Genomic DNA, 19,453 nt, shown 5'->3' on the forward strand with positions numbered 1-19,453 from the left:
CATGCACTTGAGTTACACGTGGCACAAATCAGTCGAAAGCTACGGAGTAACTTATGTGTGCGTGTGACGATGTGAATTCACAATCTATTTCGCAACTTTCACTTATTATTAGAAACTGGAGATTACAATTTTTTGCATTCCAAAAACTTCAAAACGCAAACTGGTTCAGAGATGTTTGTTCCACTCCGCTCTTCAAGATAAACGACCTAGCGAGAACTGGGCGAATACAGGCAACAGAGCAATACTAAATGTCTCCATACCGCATTAGGGTACTGGAAGGCTTGCTGTGGGTAATATGGCTGGTACAGAATGGGGTAGCCAGTTGTCGTAGCTGCTGGAGAGCTGGTGGTTGCCACGGCAGCACTCGAAGCCTGCAAGTTCTGCACAGCACGTCAAACAATACGCTGGCACCTTTACAAGGGCAGAACCCCAAAAAGCATTTCAAAAACTGGGCAGCCAAATGTAGGCTTTACGGCAGTCAAACGATGAGTTTACAACTCCCCAATTTTTTCAATAACACAGCAGCACACAGCTCAAGTGATACCTTTGCAAGTTCTTTGAAAAGGTGCGTCGAATCCTTCAGAGCTTGTTTTGAGCAATTAAAGACGACAAAAATCCACAAATATTTCTAGTTTACAAAAAGACATCCCTGTGTACTTAGTCCACAAATGGTTACAGTTAAGATGTTTTCAATACTTTTTTTAACCAAATTTTTGCTTGCTGAGGTTGAGCTTGAGTGAACATTTTAAAACGTGGCACAGTCAAAATACAACCTTTACTCTCAAGTGAACTGGGTGCCAAGTGCGAAACCAAGGCCCATTGGTTAAAAATTGGTCAAACAGGTTCTCTAGGTCTGTATGATTAAAAGCACCTGGTTTCAAATGATAAGCTCAATTCAATTTTGTGCAAAATGCCTGTACAAAAAGAGAGAGAGAGAGAGAGAGAGAGAGAGAGAGAGAGAGAGAGAGAGAGAGAGAGAGAGAGAGAGAGAGAGAGAGAGAGAGAGAGAGAGAGAGAGAGAGAGAGAGAGAGAGAGAGAGAGAGAGAGAGAGAGAGAGAGAACCTGGTTGCCCAATAAATGAGAAAATGAAGTGAAACGTAGTGTACAAGGCCCAGACACTCGGCAGGAGCAGGGACAAATTAAATAGGAACATTAACGAAGCTCTGGCTGTAACATGCTCCTTCAACCCTTTGCCTATCGTAGACTAGCTGAGCACGTCCACACAGGTTGTACCACTCCCACCGAAGACTAGCTACATTAATCCACGCTAAAACGAGCGTTTGCGCGCTACCACAGTCGAGTTACCCTACCTGCAAATATGTCAGTCTACCACGTTAGTTATGTTCAGCACGTTGTTTATCATGTTAGTTTATTTTGAACCGGTTTTATTCATTATACACTTGTTTTTTTGACCATCATTTGACAGCTTAACGACAGCCCAAGTTCCTAAGGTGCTTCGCCCCAAGAAAACGTCGTTTAACCTTTTCACTCCTGTTGATGAGTATAGTAGTGATGAGATTTTGTACCGAAATGACCGATGACGAATACAGTCGTCATCCGTCAGGATGACTACACTCGTCATCGGTCATTTTGGAGTCCTGGTGGCGCTTTATTGCCAGACACTATGGCCATGTGGTGAAGCGACTTTCGAGCAATCATTTTTTACACAATTAAAGAAATAAAGGAACGTCATTTCATCGAAACAATGGTGCCGTGTGAAGCCACCTTAGAGCAATCTTTTTTTGCAGAGTTAGCGAAATAAAGGAACATTATTGAAATAATGGTGCCACTTCATTCAGAAGAAAGCTCTACAAATTGAGCAAAAACCTTTTTTCGGTAAATTCGGTACTTCTTTTTACTTTTTTACGGTACAAGAAGGGTTAACTTTTCATTTACCATTAGTGGCCTCGCTAATGCTTTTAGCAGGCAACGCAAAACAGCGGTGGCAGGTTTCCCAGCATAGGCAACAGCATTGTGGTCGCATGACCAGCTGCACCTGCCAAGACTTGGGCGCATCAGCAGGACATGCAAACATGCTGCTGCTTCAGAGCTAAATGCTCTTGCAGCTCGCTACTCACCTGGGCAGCAGCCTGCGGGGCGTACTGGTAGAATGTGTCCGGGTGGTGGAAGAAAGCGGTGCCATTGTGGTACATGTAGGGCACCCCGTTCTGGTGGTACACCACAGTCCCAGTCGGCGTCGCCTGCTGCACCGACTCTGCGTGGTGGGGTGCTATTTGGGATCCCACAATGTGTCAGTTAGTCTGGAAGCTAACCAGTTGGGCCACCGGTTAGAGGGACACTGAACCGGTTATCTCACCAGTTATAGGGACACCGAAGTGATTTGTGAACATCCGTGAACAAAGCACCCGTACGGGAGCCGAAACGTCTTTCTTTGGATTTTAAACATTCTTGGTCGGTGCCAGTTTTTATTGTCATGTGTTTTCCTGACCAGACAAGTTTCCGTCCAACCCTCAATTTCATTTGATTTGTGAACACTGCACGATTACTAGTGCAAATTGTTGTCTGGAGCATCCAGGCTATGTTTCGCCCACCCTCGCTGCGTTTACGCAACTTTATTCAGTAGAAAAATGAATTCGAAAATGCTGTCCTCCTCTCTGCCTCCTCCTTGCCGACTTCTGTGACGTTTCGTATGACGTCAAAACAAGACGGCTTGGCTTGACCGTGCTACTGCACAGCTCACCGACCCTCTGACAGAATCGGTCAGCCAGGCGTTTAGTCGGCCGGCCGCCGGCAGGTCCTCCCAATTCGTTTGCTCTCACTTGAAACTAAGCCACGACATGTTTGTGCCTGGAAAAACGTGCTTTTAGCTTGTTACTTTGTAAACTGTATCAAGCTCAAGTCCAAGTCGCTCCACACAAGCGCACATGCAACGCTTTGCTGACTGGTACGAGCTAGCGTCACTAAATAAGCTACGCTTAAGAGTACCGCCACTTCGTGCACCCGGAAGCGTCTCGGGGCCATTTTGTTTATGGCTTACAGTGTTGCCATCTCTCCCAACGAAACCACCGCCGGTTATGACGGGCGCAGTGCGACCGGCCGCTCTAGCGTCCGCGCAGCAGAGAGAGAGAGAAGAGGCGCCCAAAAACAAAATGGCTGCGCCCATATGTAAACAAATATCACGTGGTGCCGACCGACCAATGAAAATCCTGGCGGCACATAACAATGAGAGAAAAGAGTGTCGATACTCTAAAAGCCTTTATTTAGTGACGCTAGTACGAGCGTAAGTTGAAAAGGGGGCGTGGCCGCGTCTTCGCCGCGCCGCGGCACTCGCCACCCATGCATCAGATATTCCGCGGCAGCGTGGCACAAGCGATAAAACACGCAAATTGAGTCTAGCAGCCAGCTCTAAACTGACAAGGGTAAGACAAAAACCAACTATTTGATTATTGTTAACTTACTAATATTAGGTAGGGGTGTGCGAATACTCAAATATTCGAATACGAATCGAATAGTACCTCCGCGAATAATTCGATTCGCGAATCGAATATCCACTATTCGATTTTTTGAATAGTCGAGTGGAGTTTCCGAACGTTCCCTATCTTTGCGAAAGCGAGAGATGTCGGCGCACGCTAACGCACTGCTGCTACACCGTCTACCCGGCAAGTTTCATCGTAACCGCGCTTTCGACGAGCGCGCCTTGCAGAGGCAGTAAATTTTATCCCGCTGCATGGAGTAATCTGCGCTTGCGTCGATAAGATATTTTTTTCGAGCCGTCGCCGTCGACTCTGGCCGCCATTTTGAATCGTGCGACCGGATGTTTACATGTTAGGGCAGCTTCCAATAAAGACCGCCGCCGTTCTGACAGTGCTTCCACTAATTTAAATTGAAAAAAAAAAAAAAAAAAGCAGTTCTGGCTGTTTTTAGTGTAGTTGGTGTACGGTTACTGCGTGTTTACTTGTTTTATAGACCACAGTGGATAGCGCAGGCTTGTCCACGGCGACTGTAGCGCGAGCTTTCCTTCTACTACATATTATTCACGCTTCCCAAGAAGTGCCTTATCGTGGTCCATGATTGCTTTCGCGTCCCATTGTTCATGCCTGCAAAGTGCTCGCTTCTGAGTTACGAGGCTCTGAATAGTCATTGCCTATGATTGCAGTACAGCAACTCCAATGCAAGTCTTTTTTTTTTTCTCCCCCAAATGCGTATTGTGCCCGCTCCGGATTCCTGGAGTACCGCCAATGCGAGTTGAAAAGTGCGTTCTCCAGGTTGAAAAAGAATGCCACGTCTCCCGAACATGCGAAGTAGCTTCTGCTTTTGCAGAAAAACCTATAAAAAATCGAGGCCTGTAAAAAAAAAAAAAAAAAAAAAAAAAAACATTCGATATTCGATTCGATATTCGCACACCCCTAATATTAGGCCCCTGAATATAAAATTAGGCAGCGATCACGCGCAGTCTGTTTTTGCACTCTGCAACAGTTTCACATTGGTTTTTTATATATACATTTTTTAAATATGCCAATGTCTATACACACGCAGTACACCTGAGAAGCTCCTTACTTCCTCGCCTGACACATTATCTACACAGGTGGTGCCCCGCATAAATATCCGCAGCATAAATACAATTTCATAAATGGTTCAGCCACAAGGTTGTTGCTGGTTGGAATGCATGTCACGATAGCTTTTTTCTCGCGGTTTTTTAATAAAGGCAGTCTTGGAAAATCGTAGGCTCGCAAGTCAATCTGCTAAGTCCACTATATTTTTGTTTTCGTAAAATCATTTTTATATTTTTGCATTTTTAAATTCCATTCGACCAATTATCTCCCTTTATGCTATATTACTGCAAAAAATTCTGTTGATGTTTTTCTGCAAATGCAGGGCACCGTTGATCCGTCTTCAGGAGGTGTTTTCAAGAAAAAACAGAAGCTTCTGCCATGGCTCACCACTTTGCGGTGACTGACAGAAACCGTCTATGGAGCAACTTACAAAATACTCGATGCTTTTTGCACACTATTGACCCAGAATTAAAGTTGCGACTCCCGACACAGCTTCGTGACCTGGAAACGTTGTACCATCGTCTACGCCTGAACCGTGCCTTCACAAATAGCTATCTATTTAGCCTTCGAGCGACGCCAAATCCGCACTGCGACAATTGTGCTTGTGTCGAAACAATTGAACACATTTTATTAGAAGGTGCGGCCTACATGGAACCGAGATCCCGCTTCCTTCAAAGCCTGGAACGTCTAGAACAGGGACCAATTACTCTCCGAATTATTTCAGGACCATGCATTCATCCGTCAAAGCAGCGCCAAGCTCTACGGAGTTTATTCTCTTATTTGGATGAAATTGGCCTAATTTCAAAATTTTAAATTATGTGGCCCAAGCTCAGAACAAAAATTTGCATGCAAGTCCGCTAACGTGCCAAGTCCACGACAGTTTTTTTTTTTCTTTTTCTTTTCTGCCCAGCTCTTCTTTGGGCCTTTTCTTCCCCCATCCCCAACCCACAGCAGAGAAGCATGTAGGTGTCTGTAAATGCCGGTAAACCTCTCTGCTTTTCCAATAAAGAGCCTTCTCTCTCTCTCTCTGTTCGTATTTCCGTGGTTAATGATTTTCAGGGCTTTTTTTTAGGGGGGGGGGGGCTTCGTTTTGTGCGGAAATGTACAGGATGCCTATTTTTGATTTCGTAACTTTACTTTCATAAAATTTCCATTTCCTAGGTTCTGTTCAAGGATGGTTCAGAAATCGGAGTTGTCTTTGAACCTTCCTGACAATGCTCCACATATCAACGACCAGTGCCTATGTGAAAACTCAGACCGTGCCTGCAGCTAACTGGAACAGGAACTCTAAACGATTACGTCATGTGATTATTTGTAATATGGGTCTTCCCCTTTCCTTTTCCCCTAACCCACACCAGGGCCTCAGGCCTCTTCCTAAACAAGGTCATTCATTCATTCATTCTAGGTTCTGTATTTTTTTCTTTTTTTAAGATTCCGTTCGACCAATCATCTCTATTTATGCAATTATGACAATTAAATTTGTTAAATCCGCAATTATATATATTTCTGTGCGAATGCAGGGTGCCACACCGTTGATCCGTTTTTCACAATTCTTTTATTCGCATTTGTGTCATTCTTTTTGTGGCTGCTATTTTTGTCTTTGTTTTGCGGACGAACTGTATCCCATGCGTATTTGTGATTCCGTTAGTTCACTTCTCTACTTTCTGCAGTTTGCTTTTTAAAATTACACCCGACGAATTATCTATAATAATTGTAGCAATTAGTTATGCAAACTTCGTCAGGTATGCATTTCTGTGGAAATTCAGGGCGTTACTGTACTGTTTTGGCCGTAGAAGAACTCGCGAAATACAGCTACGCATTAAAAGCCCAAACATTCTGAGATGTCCTAGCTGTGTACATCCGCTCTGGGAGCAAACAAGCACAATAGGCTGCTTTCTTTTAATTGCGATTTTATGCCTTATGGCATAAAACGTGTATTACAGGTGTATGCTGGCTCTTGTTTCATGGAGAAATGCAAAAAGAGTGGTGATGGGGCCCCCCATATCCACCGATGTAAAAGAGGGGGAGGGGGCAGTGCCTCGAAGGTGTCAAGTTCTCGCCTCTTCCTATGAAGGGCATGCCCATAACAGGTGTTCTGAATCAGCACCGTCAACAATGTACGGCAAACAAACTTTTCATAAATACACTCATGGCAAGATGAGAAAAACGGCAGCATAGGTATGCCGCAAAACGCCGCATACACAGCAGCCCAAGAGGCTGGACGTTGCATTAATGCACAAGTGCGCACTGCCACCTTGTGGAGTCTGAAGGAACCAGTGCGCTTGTGTTTTGCTGGGGCGCACAGCGATTGGGACAGCCGGAGCAAAACACGCACAGGGTGATCTCTGAGGCCATGAACTATGTTTAATTTGCGTTGAATTTTCTTGGCCTCTGCCAATTGTAACGAGCTGCCCATGACATTACACAAGTTCAGTGTAGAAAAAGCAGCTCGGGTTTCGCATGCCTATTCTCTGTTTTCCTCATTATATAGCTTATTTGAGTGAAGTGTGCGTTAAAAGCGGTCAGTGTTATTCTAACAAGACAATCTTTCGAACGAACCAAACGTGCATGTTGTCTTTATAGCCCATTTAATCTAGTTGGTGATTGATTGATTGTAGGGTTTAACGCGCTAACGCAACGCAGGCGATGAGGCGCGCCGTAGTGGAGAGCTCCGGGTTAATTTTGACCACCTGGGGATCTTTATCGTGCGCCGAAATCTCGTACACACGGGCGTTTTTGCTTTTCGCCTCCATCAGAAAAGCGGCCGCCGCGGCCGGGAATCGAATCCGCGACCTTGTGCTCAGCAGCGCAACGCCTTAGCCACTGAGCCACCGCGGCGGATTTTAATCTAGTTGGTGTGTGACAGATATGTTCTGAAGCTTCAGTGCTCTGTTTTGCTACTGTTGACTGCACCTCTGTTGCTGTGCGGTTATAATGTAATCCACCTCTCTTAACATTCTATCTGCACCATGCAAACACAACATTGAAACATAAAAAGAACCAATTCACACGCACCAAGAAAAGCAAGCATAGGAAAAAAAAAAAAAAAACTCGCATGCATGTTATAAAGGCAAGATTTATCCTAACCTACTGCAGACTGAATTCACAGTCTTTAGTTTTGAATTTCAATAATTAAAAATTTACTAGCAAAACGCACATCTCTTTGGTTTGCACACGTCAGACAAAATTGTTGATTGTGTAAAGTCAGTGGTGGCCAACAGTCTGCAGTTAAAGAGAGGTGCAGCGACGGCAGACATACTTATGCATGCACAAGCACTATACTCAGAGATACACGTCACAGAATCCGACTCACCATATGCCCTGGAGGTGAATGGCTGGAAAAGGAAAGTAGGGCACAAATAAACACTTCGCATATATTACGCACGGCCAAGCGAGGGGCAGGGTAATATACCTGCTTCTTGATGGCAGGTGCTACGTTGAGTCTCCTGTCCCGCAGCATCAAATTGTTGTTCCCCTGAAGAGAGATCGAGATCGGAAAAACTTTGAAACTTTGAAAGAACAGCAAATAAAAGCTGTGGAAAAGAGCCCCCCAAATTTCCGTCAGTGGCTATGCACCGCACCTGATGTTTTGACAAAAGCAAGAGAGAAGCCCCTTATACTCACAAAAATGTCCATCCCCCACAGAAGCTTGCGTACACAGACAAAAAAATCAAGGAAAGTGTTAGCCACGCAGTTTTCTAATCCTTGTAGCCACACCAGTTTCTACAAGTATTAAGACCCCTCTTTATATGACAAACAACACTTTAAGCCCGCAACACATTAGCTGTTTTAAAAATGCTGATACAGATGTTTATAACAGGATTCAACCTTGCAATGGCAGCAATACCAACTCCTGGTTACTAAAAGAACAACACTTCTCAGTGACACTTTATAAAATAACACTCCCCATATTCAAGGTTAATGAATAGTGCTTATGATAATGAACAAAGTTAAGGGAGCGGCGCACGCATTGCTCGCATGTTCCTCCGTCTTCATACCTGCTCCTTTGCACTACGACTACTCCCTCATTATGGATCCCCAACGAGCCAGTACCGTTGCAGTGCACACGACACATACTAAGAAAATTATGGAAAATCGTTACACAAATATGTTTCGCATGCCTATGTTCATGACACTGCGTAATATTAGACGAGAACTCGGCCCACCACCCTCGCATGATGTTGACTTCTACCGAACTGCACAAGTGCTTGCACCACCAGTTGGGAGCCCAGCCAAGTGTGCGTTCACACAAAACCTGTCAGCCAATCAGCATTGAAAGTTTAGGCCGTGTTGTCTTCAGCTTCAGCTTAACGAATTATTGGACAAGCAGCCTAAAAACTCTCCACGTTAAAATTTACAAAAGCAATGAGCCAATGCATGAGGCAGCGAACAAAAGCTGCCTGATTCTGCCGCCAGCCTCTGGAATGTTTACAACCTGGCAATGTTTTCAACTTTTGCAACATTTTCAACCCTGCGATGTCCTTTACCTTTGTGCGATGAATTTTCGCAACAGTTAAGCTGTACACCACTCATCGGAGCAGGTTTATTACAAAGCAGCACAGTTTTACTAGGCACAAATCGCAAGCAAAGGCAAAGCCGGGAAAGTCCACTCACCGCTGCCTGTGCCCTCTGAGCCCCTTCGGGAGTATCGAAGGTGACAAAGCCGTACCTGTACAGGGAGAAAGGAAGCTGGGTTATAGTCATGAAAAAAAAAAAGCTTTTTTTTACAGTTTTGTGTCAACACAACCCCGCTCTATACAGCTCGGTCTAGGCATGTTCTCTGTCTAGGCAGCTCTGGCTAGCCATGCAGTGCACATAGAAATGCACACTGGTTTATTTAATCGTACTGTTTTCAGTTTTTCAGTGCTCTTCCCTTTCGGCTGAGTGTTTTCTCGAATAAGAATTGAAAGGACCACTACGAGCAAACGCACGTTCATACAGGATCTGCGGGCAGTGTTAGGGACAGTAGAAGAGTAGAGCTTCTCGTTTAGTGAACTCTTCCCGGTACCACAAACCAGATGAAGTGTACGACTTGGGGAAATAAGCTTGAACCAGACGATGTGACTGGGCAGGTATGCGTTTGTGGCTTGTGGCAGAGAGGAAGCTCAGCCATCAATGTGCTCAGATGCTCATGCTCAACACTGAAAACACAAACAGTAGCTGTGGCATTACTATCAAGCACCACTGCAGAATGCACACCCCTTGGAAACAGAAAAAAAAAAAGTACAAAATCAACGTGCATCCCCTTACCAATACCTGAACTTGGGCCAGTTTTATTTTTTGTCAGAGTGCGCGGCTACGCTATCAGCACTCAAGTGAAGAAGTGTGGGCAATTGAGTAACACCCTCCAAATATCATTCCTACCAACTACTTTAAAAGAGGAATAAACCGCAATTTTTTTTTTACCCTGTGTGTCCAGGCTGTGTGACTAGCACTTGACATTAGGCTAGCTTATGATTACCATGAACTAAATTTTCAGCCCATAACTTTGCTAGTACACATCCAAGAGGTGGTGCCAAATTAAAGTTATGGCAGAAACCAGGCCGTTTGCACATAAACCTAATGCTTCAAACAAAGCTTACACAAGGCTTGACTTCCTGTAAGGTACTTAACAAGCACCGGCTTTACTTGTTCTTTTTTAAGCAACAAGCAAACCTTTTCGGCATCCTCAACAGCCTTGGTTTAGTATACATGCAACAAAGCCTAGAAAACAACCATTTCACACAATGTTTTGTCGCGGAGCTGTTTTAGTCAGTACAATAATTTTAATAGAGAATGCAACCTTCTCTTGCGCTTACCCTTTGGATACACCAGCTCTGTCAACGATTATCTTTGTGTTCGTGACGTGTCCATAGAGTGAAAAGAGTTCCTGGAGCTCTGCTTCTGTGGTCTGGAGATAAAAGACAGGGTGGAATAATTCAGTGGAAATTCCATGTTGTTCACACAGCACTGAAAAAAAGAAATTTAGGCATCGTGCACATGCAACTCCAGCCCTGACACACAAGTGCATGTTTGGCGACAGAAAGCACCATTACCGCAGAGGAGGCAGTAGCAGACGGTTTTCTGCAAAGTCGGCCAGGTGGCTTATGTGAAGCCATCTATAGTGACCCGGTTGTTTTTACACTAGCGCCAAACATATACAGTGAAACCTCATTAATTCGACCCCCGTTAGTTCGGAAAATCGGTTAATTTGACCTGCACACACCGTCCCTACAATTATATACATGAGTCTATGGAGCGGAACTCTCATTAATTCAGCAAAATTTTAGTGTGCATCGGTGAATTCAAACTAGCATAGCAGCCTGCGAGCTCACCCAGTCAATGCACAGAAAACAAAAACAAAACAAAAAAAAAAGCCTAGAGCAACGCTACTGAACAGTTGAAAAAAAAAAAAAAAATCGCGATAATTCACCCTGTGAATGTGGTTGGAAAGCAAAGCTGTAAACGGCACCCACAATGTTTACCCATGCGACGTCACGTAAATTCACTCACGTCGCTCTACAAATAGGGAAACCAGAGAGAAGGGAAATGCACTTCAAGCCTTTATTACTTCAGAGAGATATTCTTGGTCAGGTTAAATCAAGGTATGATGCATGAAGGGTGGTTAGTTGAACTGTATTGGTGTAGCACATGAGTGGAAACTCGTTTTATAAAATTAAAGGAAGCTCAAACCCGGTGTTGGACGATCTCACTTCTCCGTCTCCGCCGCCGGGGACGGAGGCGACGAGATCGGCCGCTAAAACGGAAGAGGAGGAGCGGGAGGAAGAGGGGGAGGAGGAGAGGGATGAGGACGAGGAGGAAATACTTCTATTCAGTTTTTTTAATGGCCCAGAGTGCGGCCCGGGGGAGTGGTTCCTTCTTCACTGGAGCCCATATGCAGCCCGCGCTGCCTGTGCTGTGTCCACCAGCTGAAGCAGGGTAGGCAGAGGGTGGCTGGAAAGCAGAATCTCCCATTGCTTTTGTTGGGTGCTTGACGGAAAGAGAGGAGGGTGATCAGGGCTGAAGTCGCACACCCGCTTATGTGGCGGATTGTTCCTACTTCAGAGCAAAATGTATACATTCAGCGTCGTAGCGATTCGGGTGCAATAAGTGAAGACGCGACCGGTATGGGAATGCGCCAGATTGTATGAGCCGTAGGGTAGTTTGTTGTTCTCTGGAAAGGCCAGGGTAAGGAGGATGTAGGGTCTGTCTCTGAAGGCGATAATGCTGGGTTATGTCCCTGAACGAGACAACCGGGTGACTGTCCTCGTGCAGTTCCATAACATGGGGGCCCAAGCGCGCGCTTGTTGGTGGGCGTATTCGTTGCCCTTCATGGAGGAGTGAGCGGGTGTCCAGATGGCTGAATGGAACCATTTTGGTCGTGGGTTTTCAACAGACGCAGTGCCGGTCGGGAAATCCAACCCGACTGGTAATTCCGGTAGGCTTGTTGGGAATCGGTGACTACCTTCCGAACCCCTGGTTGAGAGAGAGCCAAGGCTATGGCTGCCTCTTCTGCTGCCGTTATGTCTTCGGTCTTGAGTGAGGCACACGCAAGAAGGTTGGTTCTGGAGGTAGCCACAATGATGGCGTACTGCTGCCCTCGACGTTGGGAAGTGTGTCGATAACTGCGTGATCACCACCGAGGGTGGTGATGAGCTCTTGAGCCCGTGCTTTTCGGCAGCCCTCGTTGTGTGAGGAGTTCATATTTATCAGCAAAGGGAGCATCTTTAGTTCTTGTCGCCAAGAATCCGGGAGTACATCAAGCGGGGTGACATTCTGTGCGGCCCAGCCAATCTGGTGAAGGATGCGGCGACCCACCGCAGTTCTGCTCAGTCGCAGCTTCTGGTTAGAAATATGCCCCTCCATCAGCTCTTCCACCGTGTTGTGGAGCCCCGGGCTAAGCAGATTCACTGTTGACGCACTCATGAGAAGACCAATGGCCTGTTCGACCGCCTTTCTAATCATTATATAAAGCATCTTTATGTCCTCTTTGCCGAGAAGAAGACAGGGGTTGACGTATAAGTGATTTTCAAGAGGACAAAAGCTTGACTTAATCGAAAGGTATCGGATTCCTTGAGGCCTCGCTTCTTGGTGGCAACTCGCCTGATCATGTGTATGTATGATTTGATTGATACTGTGTTTGAGGCGCTGCAAGGAATCGTCACTCCTGGTGTTGGCCTGGAGATGTAGGGCCAAGATATTGATGATGGGGCTTGGAATGATGGCCTGGCCATCAAGGAGTATTTGAATGTGTTACTTGGTGTGGCGTTTGGCGTGAGGTCGGACGACAAAGCACTGTGATTTTTTCCGCGTGAGCACTGGAGGCCACAGGGTTTAGCACATTGGCATACTAGAAGTGAGATGCCATGGATGCGTTGCTGTGGGCTTCCTTTAATTTTTGTAACTCCTAGCACACGCGCAAGGCTCGCACAGGGCTGCTAGACGTGCCGTGGGCGGAGCGCACTGCGGCGTGAGAAATTGCGTGACTCTATCACGTGGCATTCTGGGAGAATGCAGGGGTAGACCCGAAGATGTGCTGGTGAGAGCACCAACTTTCTTCCCTGTTTCCGCGTGGGCTCGTAGCTAAATCGGTAAGACAACTGGATCTCGCTTTATTACTCTATTAGTTGCAGGTGCGATTCCTGGCGGTGCCAGTAAATTCTTTTATTTGTTCGCGGGAGTTTTCTGATGACACCAACGGTCGCGAAAGAACCCTTGGGGGGTAGAGGTAAAAAGCTTTGCTTTAAAAAGAAAAAAGAAATAAATGCGGCATAGGCCAACCGCATGGTCATCGCCATCATCTGAAATGGGTAGATGTACAGGCTAGGGGCCCTATTCCCGACTGCACAAATTGCCGGCAACTCAGGCAATTTGCCGGAAGTCTTTTCTGATTGGCTTTCAGTTTTAGTCACGTGCTTCCGGTTGACAAAGCAGTGTGTGTGCTGTCATCATTTTGACGTTTCATGTCGTTTACGGACACCAGTTCTAAAGTTTGCCTTATTTCTCATTACTAAAGGCGCATAATTCTTGGCCGGCAATGAAAAACCAGACTAAATGCAGCAGACATGACAACGTAAGCTTGTCTTTGCTATTCAACAACAATACTGCTTGTAATACACACCCCCTATGTGATTGGCTGAGAAGGCGTGACGTAATTTAAACAGTTGGCGGGAACGATTACGTCATGCATTGGCAACTTCAGCCTGCTTAAAGGTGACGTAATGCTACGTAACAGCTTGAAAATGGCGGCTGTTTTTGTCGCAAAATACAAGCAAAATAGGGCAAAAAATTGCCCCGGCTTACGGCGCCGCGAAATGTGCGGCAATTTGCAGAAGGCGCAGTTTCGCATGCGCGCTGTTTAAAGCATGTTTCCTACCGAAACAAATTATAGTTTCAACTGCTTCCAAGTCAGCGATCATGGAGCATAAAAATAACGTGCAGTATTTTGCTTTTATGTTTGGCAATAAAATAAAAATTATTTGTTTGGTGTAACCGCAACATAAGAGGGCAGTACAAGCCTCTTCCATGACAAAGAGAACCCAATGCATGGCATTTGTCCATACTTGTCCTAGTAAGCTGTTGGGTCACATGATTGAACTCAAGAGAAAAATAACAATGAAAAGTGACTATTTAGTTCATTACAGCGCTGATTGCAGTCGAGCTTGACGAATGAGTGAATCGGCGACATCGGTGCGCTCCGCGGTTATCAGGCGTAGCGCTTCGCTGCTCTTATGTGTCATAGAAGCGATGGTCTCGGCCGTCTTTTTCTGTGTTCACGCCAAGTTGGTCATATGTGAAAGAGAATCCAAAAGGGGAACTGAGAGCGGGGCTCTACAATATAGTACCATGCACAGTTGTCACGACACATTTTCTTTCAGGACCCTCCGTAGCAGCGGCCGTGACTAGCTCACTCACGGTGGTTGCGATGCCCCCGACGAAGACCCGATTAGGGACCATGGTTCCGTAGCGTGGGGCGTTCAGGCCTGCCGGGGACGAGGAGCTCGAGCTGTCGGTGCTGCTGCTGGTGGTTGTCTGGACAAATAACGAGGAGCAAGAGCGAGATTTGACTGAAAAGAATAATCTGGTGGCCAATGGCTTTTTGGTGAAAGTCTCGTGAAGAGCAGAGTACTACACTGCAAAAAATGATTGTGGACCTTTGTAGCAGGAAGATGCGTTCGCGTAGCCAATGACGATTGCAAAACCTGGGAATTTGATGCCCCCACAGTGAACGGGCTGCTCCAATGGGTTTCGGGGCGATAGAGCGGGCGCAGTCGGTTACACAGGAGGCTTTGGTTGGATATTAGACTTCCAAATTGCATTTCCACGTTTAAAGGTCTGACTGAGTCTGTGGTCTAAATATTGATAGGGACGTCACAAGCAGCATGTTAAAATTTTAAAAATCTCGGGATTACAAACCTGGAAAAAAAAAAAAAAAAACTCGCCTGCATTTTGCTTTGAAGTGGTGAAAGCTACGGGACTATTAGGGCTTCCTTCAATCCTAACGTGGGACTGTCTGCGTAGAGAGATTTTTGCCTTCACGCCCTTCACAAATGCAGCCACCACAGCAAACTGTTGTATCAGCGTGCAATCCACCGCAGTACCCACACTGCCTACACGATCACATGTCCTTGCGAGAAACTTGCCAAGCCAGACATGGCTGTCGAATATAAACACGTTCTGTGCTTCCTAACATTTGTCAGCAAGACCAGGATTGCTTCTTAAACCCTTGTTTTACCCTCCTTCAATACAAGCCATCACAGCTAAACGGTCAAACTGGGGTGCTTTATTAGCTTCTTAGCACAGGAGTGTCCTCGCCAAGGAGAGAGTGCCCAAAGTGGAGTTAAAATTTGGCACAAAAATGTTGCGAAACAAAGACAGTTTACATTTCAAAGGATATTTTTTTTTCACCCATTTAGTGGCACCTATCGTGCGTCTAAAACTAAACCATGTTTTTGCAGGTGTTTACTAGGGAGTTGTTTTGTGAAGGTTACAATTGGGTACAGGCCAGGCAATGCAGTACATGCAACCCTTCTGCATCACCACCTAAATGTTCTAGAAGGCACTTCATTCTAAGCCCCTCACACTGCCTGAAATCAACAAATAATTGGCGCATGAAAAAAAAAAAAATCCCAGAATTGTGAAATTTCCACGTTTTTTTTTCCCCTGTGCGTCGTTTTTTTTTGTTTTTTCAGAAGTTGTATAGGTAGCTTGCAGGGACTACAGGGCATACAACAGTGGATGCCCTGAAATAGGCAAAGCCTGTCGTGTTTTCATTTCGACTGAAACCTTTGTACACACATATTCCTGCTGCTCCCTTTATGAAATTTCAGGCTGCTACAGATTGCATACTCGGGTACGCAATCGCACATGCATCATGAAGAGCCCAGAACGTGCCCCTCTAAATCGGCGGCACTCTTTCTTTGCTATCATAATTGCGCTTACAGCTAGCGATTCTGCAACTCTAAAAATCACCTAAGAGTAAAAATACTTTAGTTCACTTTTCAGTGCATATATTCTTGGGCGGTCTATATGACACAAGTGCAAAGTTTAAGTGTAGAAAATTTAGGTTCTCAATGTGGCAGAAATTCAAAATACTCGGAATATTTTACAGAAAAGCTACTATCAATGGCCATCAGCTAGAGCCACTAAATCAGCTTGTGAGCTATTGTGTGGAAAGGCTCTGTATAATATGCTATTATAATTGTGCACATCACCTTAGGAAAATTACGCAAATCAAGGCACCATAAATTCGGCACTGACATTTCCTTCGTACGTCGACTGTTAGAATAAAGCACGACTTTTCTTCATAAATACAAATTTGATACGTGGACGGGTTTTGGCGCCAAAATGTAACGAATACGGTCATGAGAAGCAGTGCCCACGACTTGCTTTCAATTTAGGTGCGTGCCTGAGCACGGGGGTTACACAGTAACCTGTTGACCGCTGTAGGTTTTACCATTCCCTATTCACTCCCTTGAGCAAAGTAGTCATGCAACACAATCGCCCTATTCCCTCCCATTCGCGAATGAGTCATTCAGCACAATCGAGCTAACTTTTAACGCTTCCGGGCACGTTTAAAACTAATGCGTAACATGCTTCGTCTATAAATGCCAATGAGGAGCAATGAATCACGTCAGAATACCAGCACTAACTGTCACGCCTACATAGTTGCAGCAGCGGATAAACCAAGCACCCACGAAACGCACGTTAGAACCGATATATTGCAGCGAAAAAAATAAATGTCAACGCAAGTAAGTGACGTGAAATCATAAAATGCATCTCGCAAGCTGAATCGAGGCGACTCTCGTCAGTGCGAGACTCTTTAGTGGTCATGAGCATTGTTAGCGCGGCCTACCGCACGAAATTTGACACTTCGAGGGAACGCTCGCAGCGTCCGCAAACCTAAACCTAACCAACCAATGCCTCAAAAAAAACACCTGTCCGAAAAGAGCTACAAGATTTCGACGTTGACACCACCGATAACAAGCGCCAGTACTTACCTGCCGTGCCGTTGTTTTAAATCACCGCCGATCAACCCTCGCATAAAAATGACCACCACGCGGAACTCAAAAGACAAAAGCCGTTTACGACGGCAGGGAAGAGTTGCAACCAGACAGGGACAACGCCTCCCTAAGTTTTCCCTAGATGGCACAATGCCCACTGTGCCGCTCAATCCGAAACGTCAAGTTAGGGGCACATCGCCAATAAACTATCAGTTTGTTTAGCAGGCACGACAACATCCAGCAACGCAAAACAATCAGGGCGAATTCACCAGAATTCACCAGGTACAGCGCCTGTTATGCACTCCACCCACAATTCGCAGTACATTTAACCAGCAGTGCAAGCTGGCCTGCTTACCCGTAAACTGCCGCCAAACCGGCACGTAGTGTGTCATCCAGATTAGGCTTATACCACTGATGCTATCAACTCGACTGGGTGCCGCAAGCTGTGGCGGGTAGCGGCACGTGCACGCAAACTGTGAGACAAAATACTTCTGCGCCTTTGAGCGCAATGGTAATATGAAGTAGCTAAACTTCGCTCGCCTACACGCAAACTGAACCCTGCCGCTCTCTACGCCAAGGCTACGCTGAGCGGCTGAATACGCAACTAATAACCCTAATGACTGAATCACCTAAATCAGCTTCAAGTTACGAAACTGACAATCGCCAATCGTAACTGTCGTAACGTTGTGCGGCCGAGTAGAAGTTTTATTTGCCCGTCCAAAATAGCTCAGAGCAGTTCGTGGACAGTCAAGGACTGCGCCCGAATAAATATTCTGTAGGCAAATGAGTATCCATAAACGTGGGGCAAATAATTGCCCTGGAGCAGTTCCGGACAGTCCAAAATGACAAATCGAAGAGACCTACAAACACATAGCGCGTACTCGCTCGACAAGCAGGCCAGCCGGGCGGGCAGCAGCCCGAGCAGACACTCCCCGGCGGTCTATTTATACCGTACTTCACAGATAATAATAGGCGCTACAAACTAACGGTTGCACTCCGTCGTGGAGCATCGCGGAACAATTTCACTTACCATGGTGTGTTACTGGTTGTTTCTTGTATCTTACAGTCGCGCGCTGACGCAACACCACCACAACACAACCCGCCCGGGTGCCCACCCGCCAAACTTCCACCAAATTAACTTTCACCTGAATTTTCGGAGTGCTGCGCGCGACTGCGCCCACTGCGCTGCTGGCCTGCGCAGCGCCGTCGAAGACGCCGCTCGGTGACGAGGTTAGCCTGCGCCCCTGGAAAAAATACCAACGCTGTGCAGCGCTCGCGAAGAAAGACTGAAAACCTTTGAATGGAGCGCGGGTCAAAAAGTTGCTGGCTTCGACGTCGGCGACAATGCCGAGGCTCAGGTGCCTTCGATTTTACTTTCAGCTCACGTTTTTGTGCAACGGCACTGGTCTGCGGGTGTTAATTGCCAAAGCCGAAGGCTAGTCTTGTCGATCCTTGTGTGCAATCAAAAACGGCACAGAAACTCGCTGAACGTGCACGTGCGCCCTGACGGATCTGGCGATCGATAGTGAAGGGAATGCGCGCTAGCCGGGTAATTTACAGCTGGAGTAAAAACAGCTGCTGAGTTCGTTAATGTTTGTTGCAGTAAATTAAAGTTTGCGTAATGGCTATCACATGTGTTTTGTTCTACATGATTACATTACAGAATTACATGTACATTACATAATTAGGTTGCGCAATGGCTGATTAGAACAAAATTACATGTTTTGTTATACATAATTACACGTACATAATTATACTACATAATTACATCTACATTACATAATTACATGCACAAATTTCGCAACAACAAATCTACAGCTTTCGCGCCTCCTGCGCGAACGCTGTAGATTTGTTACCGTGAAATTTACAGCTTTGTTGCCACGAAAGCTTTTCCGCTTTCATATCGTAGTCCAACATTTTGGGGCATTTGGCCTAGCTGCAGTAGTTTCCAGACCGATAAACGCAACACAGCTTTTTTCCACCCTAGAAAGCCGTCGATATGCATAAAATGCGAAAGTGACCCGTCTGGACCACCAAGCCAGGAGGAAAAAAAAAGAGCGAGCAAACCAGTGAGCTTGTAAGTGCAGCATCTGTCTCTGGACACAGGAGAACTTCAGGAGAGAGAGAGAGAGAGGGTGTTAACAGCTGTGGGTGGTGTTAGCAGCTGCTAACACCGCCCACAGTGCTGCCGCACCGTTTCTATCGGCTCAATCTGCGGAACAGCTTAACTGAAAGCAACCGATGGAGTCAATCAGTTGTGTCGCTAGCACAGCTCGCTGATAAAATGGTAGCTCCCAGGCCTGCCACTTTTCAGTCCGGTTGAGGAAACTGTACAAACCACGGCAATTTACTCTGGACTGCATAGTCGTAAAATTTCACTTACAACGGAGGTAGTAATTGTAGCCGCACACACAAAATGAAAGGAAAAACTGTGGTGACCGCGGTTGGTTGGAGCT

At 46.0% G+C, this 19,453-nt stretch overlaps 1 protein-coding gene across 9 annotated transcripts in view; it reads right to left on the reverse strand.

The window, feature by feature from the left end:
• Nucleotides 1-18,186, reverse strand: part of Bol (boule homolog, RNA binding protein) — a 30,702-nt gene extending 12,516 nt beyond the window's left edge. For 6 of the 9 annotated variants that reach the window (XM_077698994.1, XM_077698993.1, XM_077698992.1 and 3 more), the window contains exons 1-8: nt 18,028-18,186; nt 14,410-14,526; nt 10,314-10,405; nt 9,130-9,184; nt 7,928-7,990; nt 7,829-7,850; nt 2,080-2,231; nt 261-380 (exon numbers count right to left, since the gene is read on the reverse strand). In XM_077698994.1, coding sequence (XP_077555120.1) covers nt 261-380; nt 2,080-2,231; nt 7,829-7,850; nt 7,928-7,990; nt 9,130-9,184; nt 10,314-10,405; nt 14,410-14,526; nt 18,028-18,030 — 624 coding nt within the window. In that variant the 5' untranslated portion in view covers nt 18,031-18,186. Of the gene's footprint in view, nt 1-260; nt 381-2,079; nt 2,232-7,828; nt 7,851-7,927; nt 7,991-9,129; nt 9,185-10,313; nt 10,406-14,409; nt 14,527-16,994; nt 17,150-17,352; nt 17,618-18,027 lie in introns of those variants that run through there. The other 3 variants (XM_077698986.1, XM_077698989.1, XM_077698990.1) reach the window with 3 other exon arrangements.
• Between the last annotated feature and the right edge of the window lie 1,267 nt (nt 18,187-19,453).

The sequence above is a fragment of the Haemaphysalis longicornis genome, unplaced genomic scaffold (genome assembly GCF_048455015.1).
Source record: "Haemaphysalis longicornis isolate Haplotype H1 unplaced genomic scaffold, Haemaphysalis longicornis Haplotype H1 scaffold_2, whole genome shotgun sequence".
NCBI classification, from domain to species: domain Eukaryota; kingdom Metazoa; phylum Arthropoda; class Arachnida; order Ixodida; family Ixodidae; genus Haemaphysalis; species Haemaphysalis longicornis.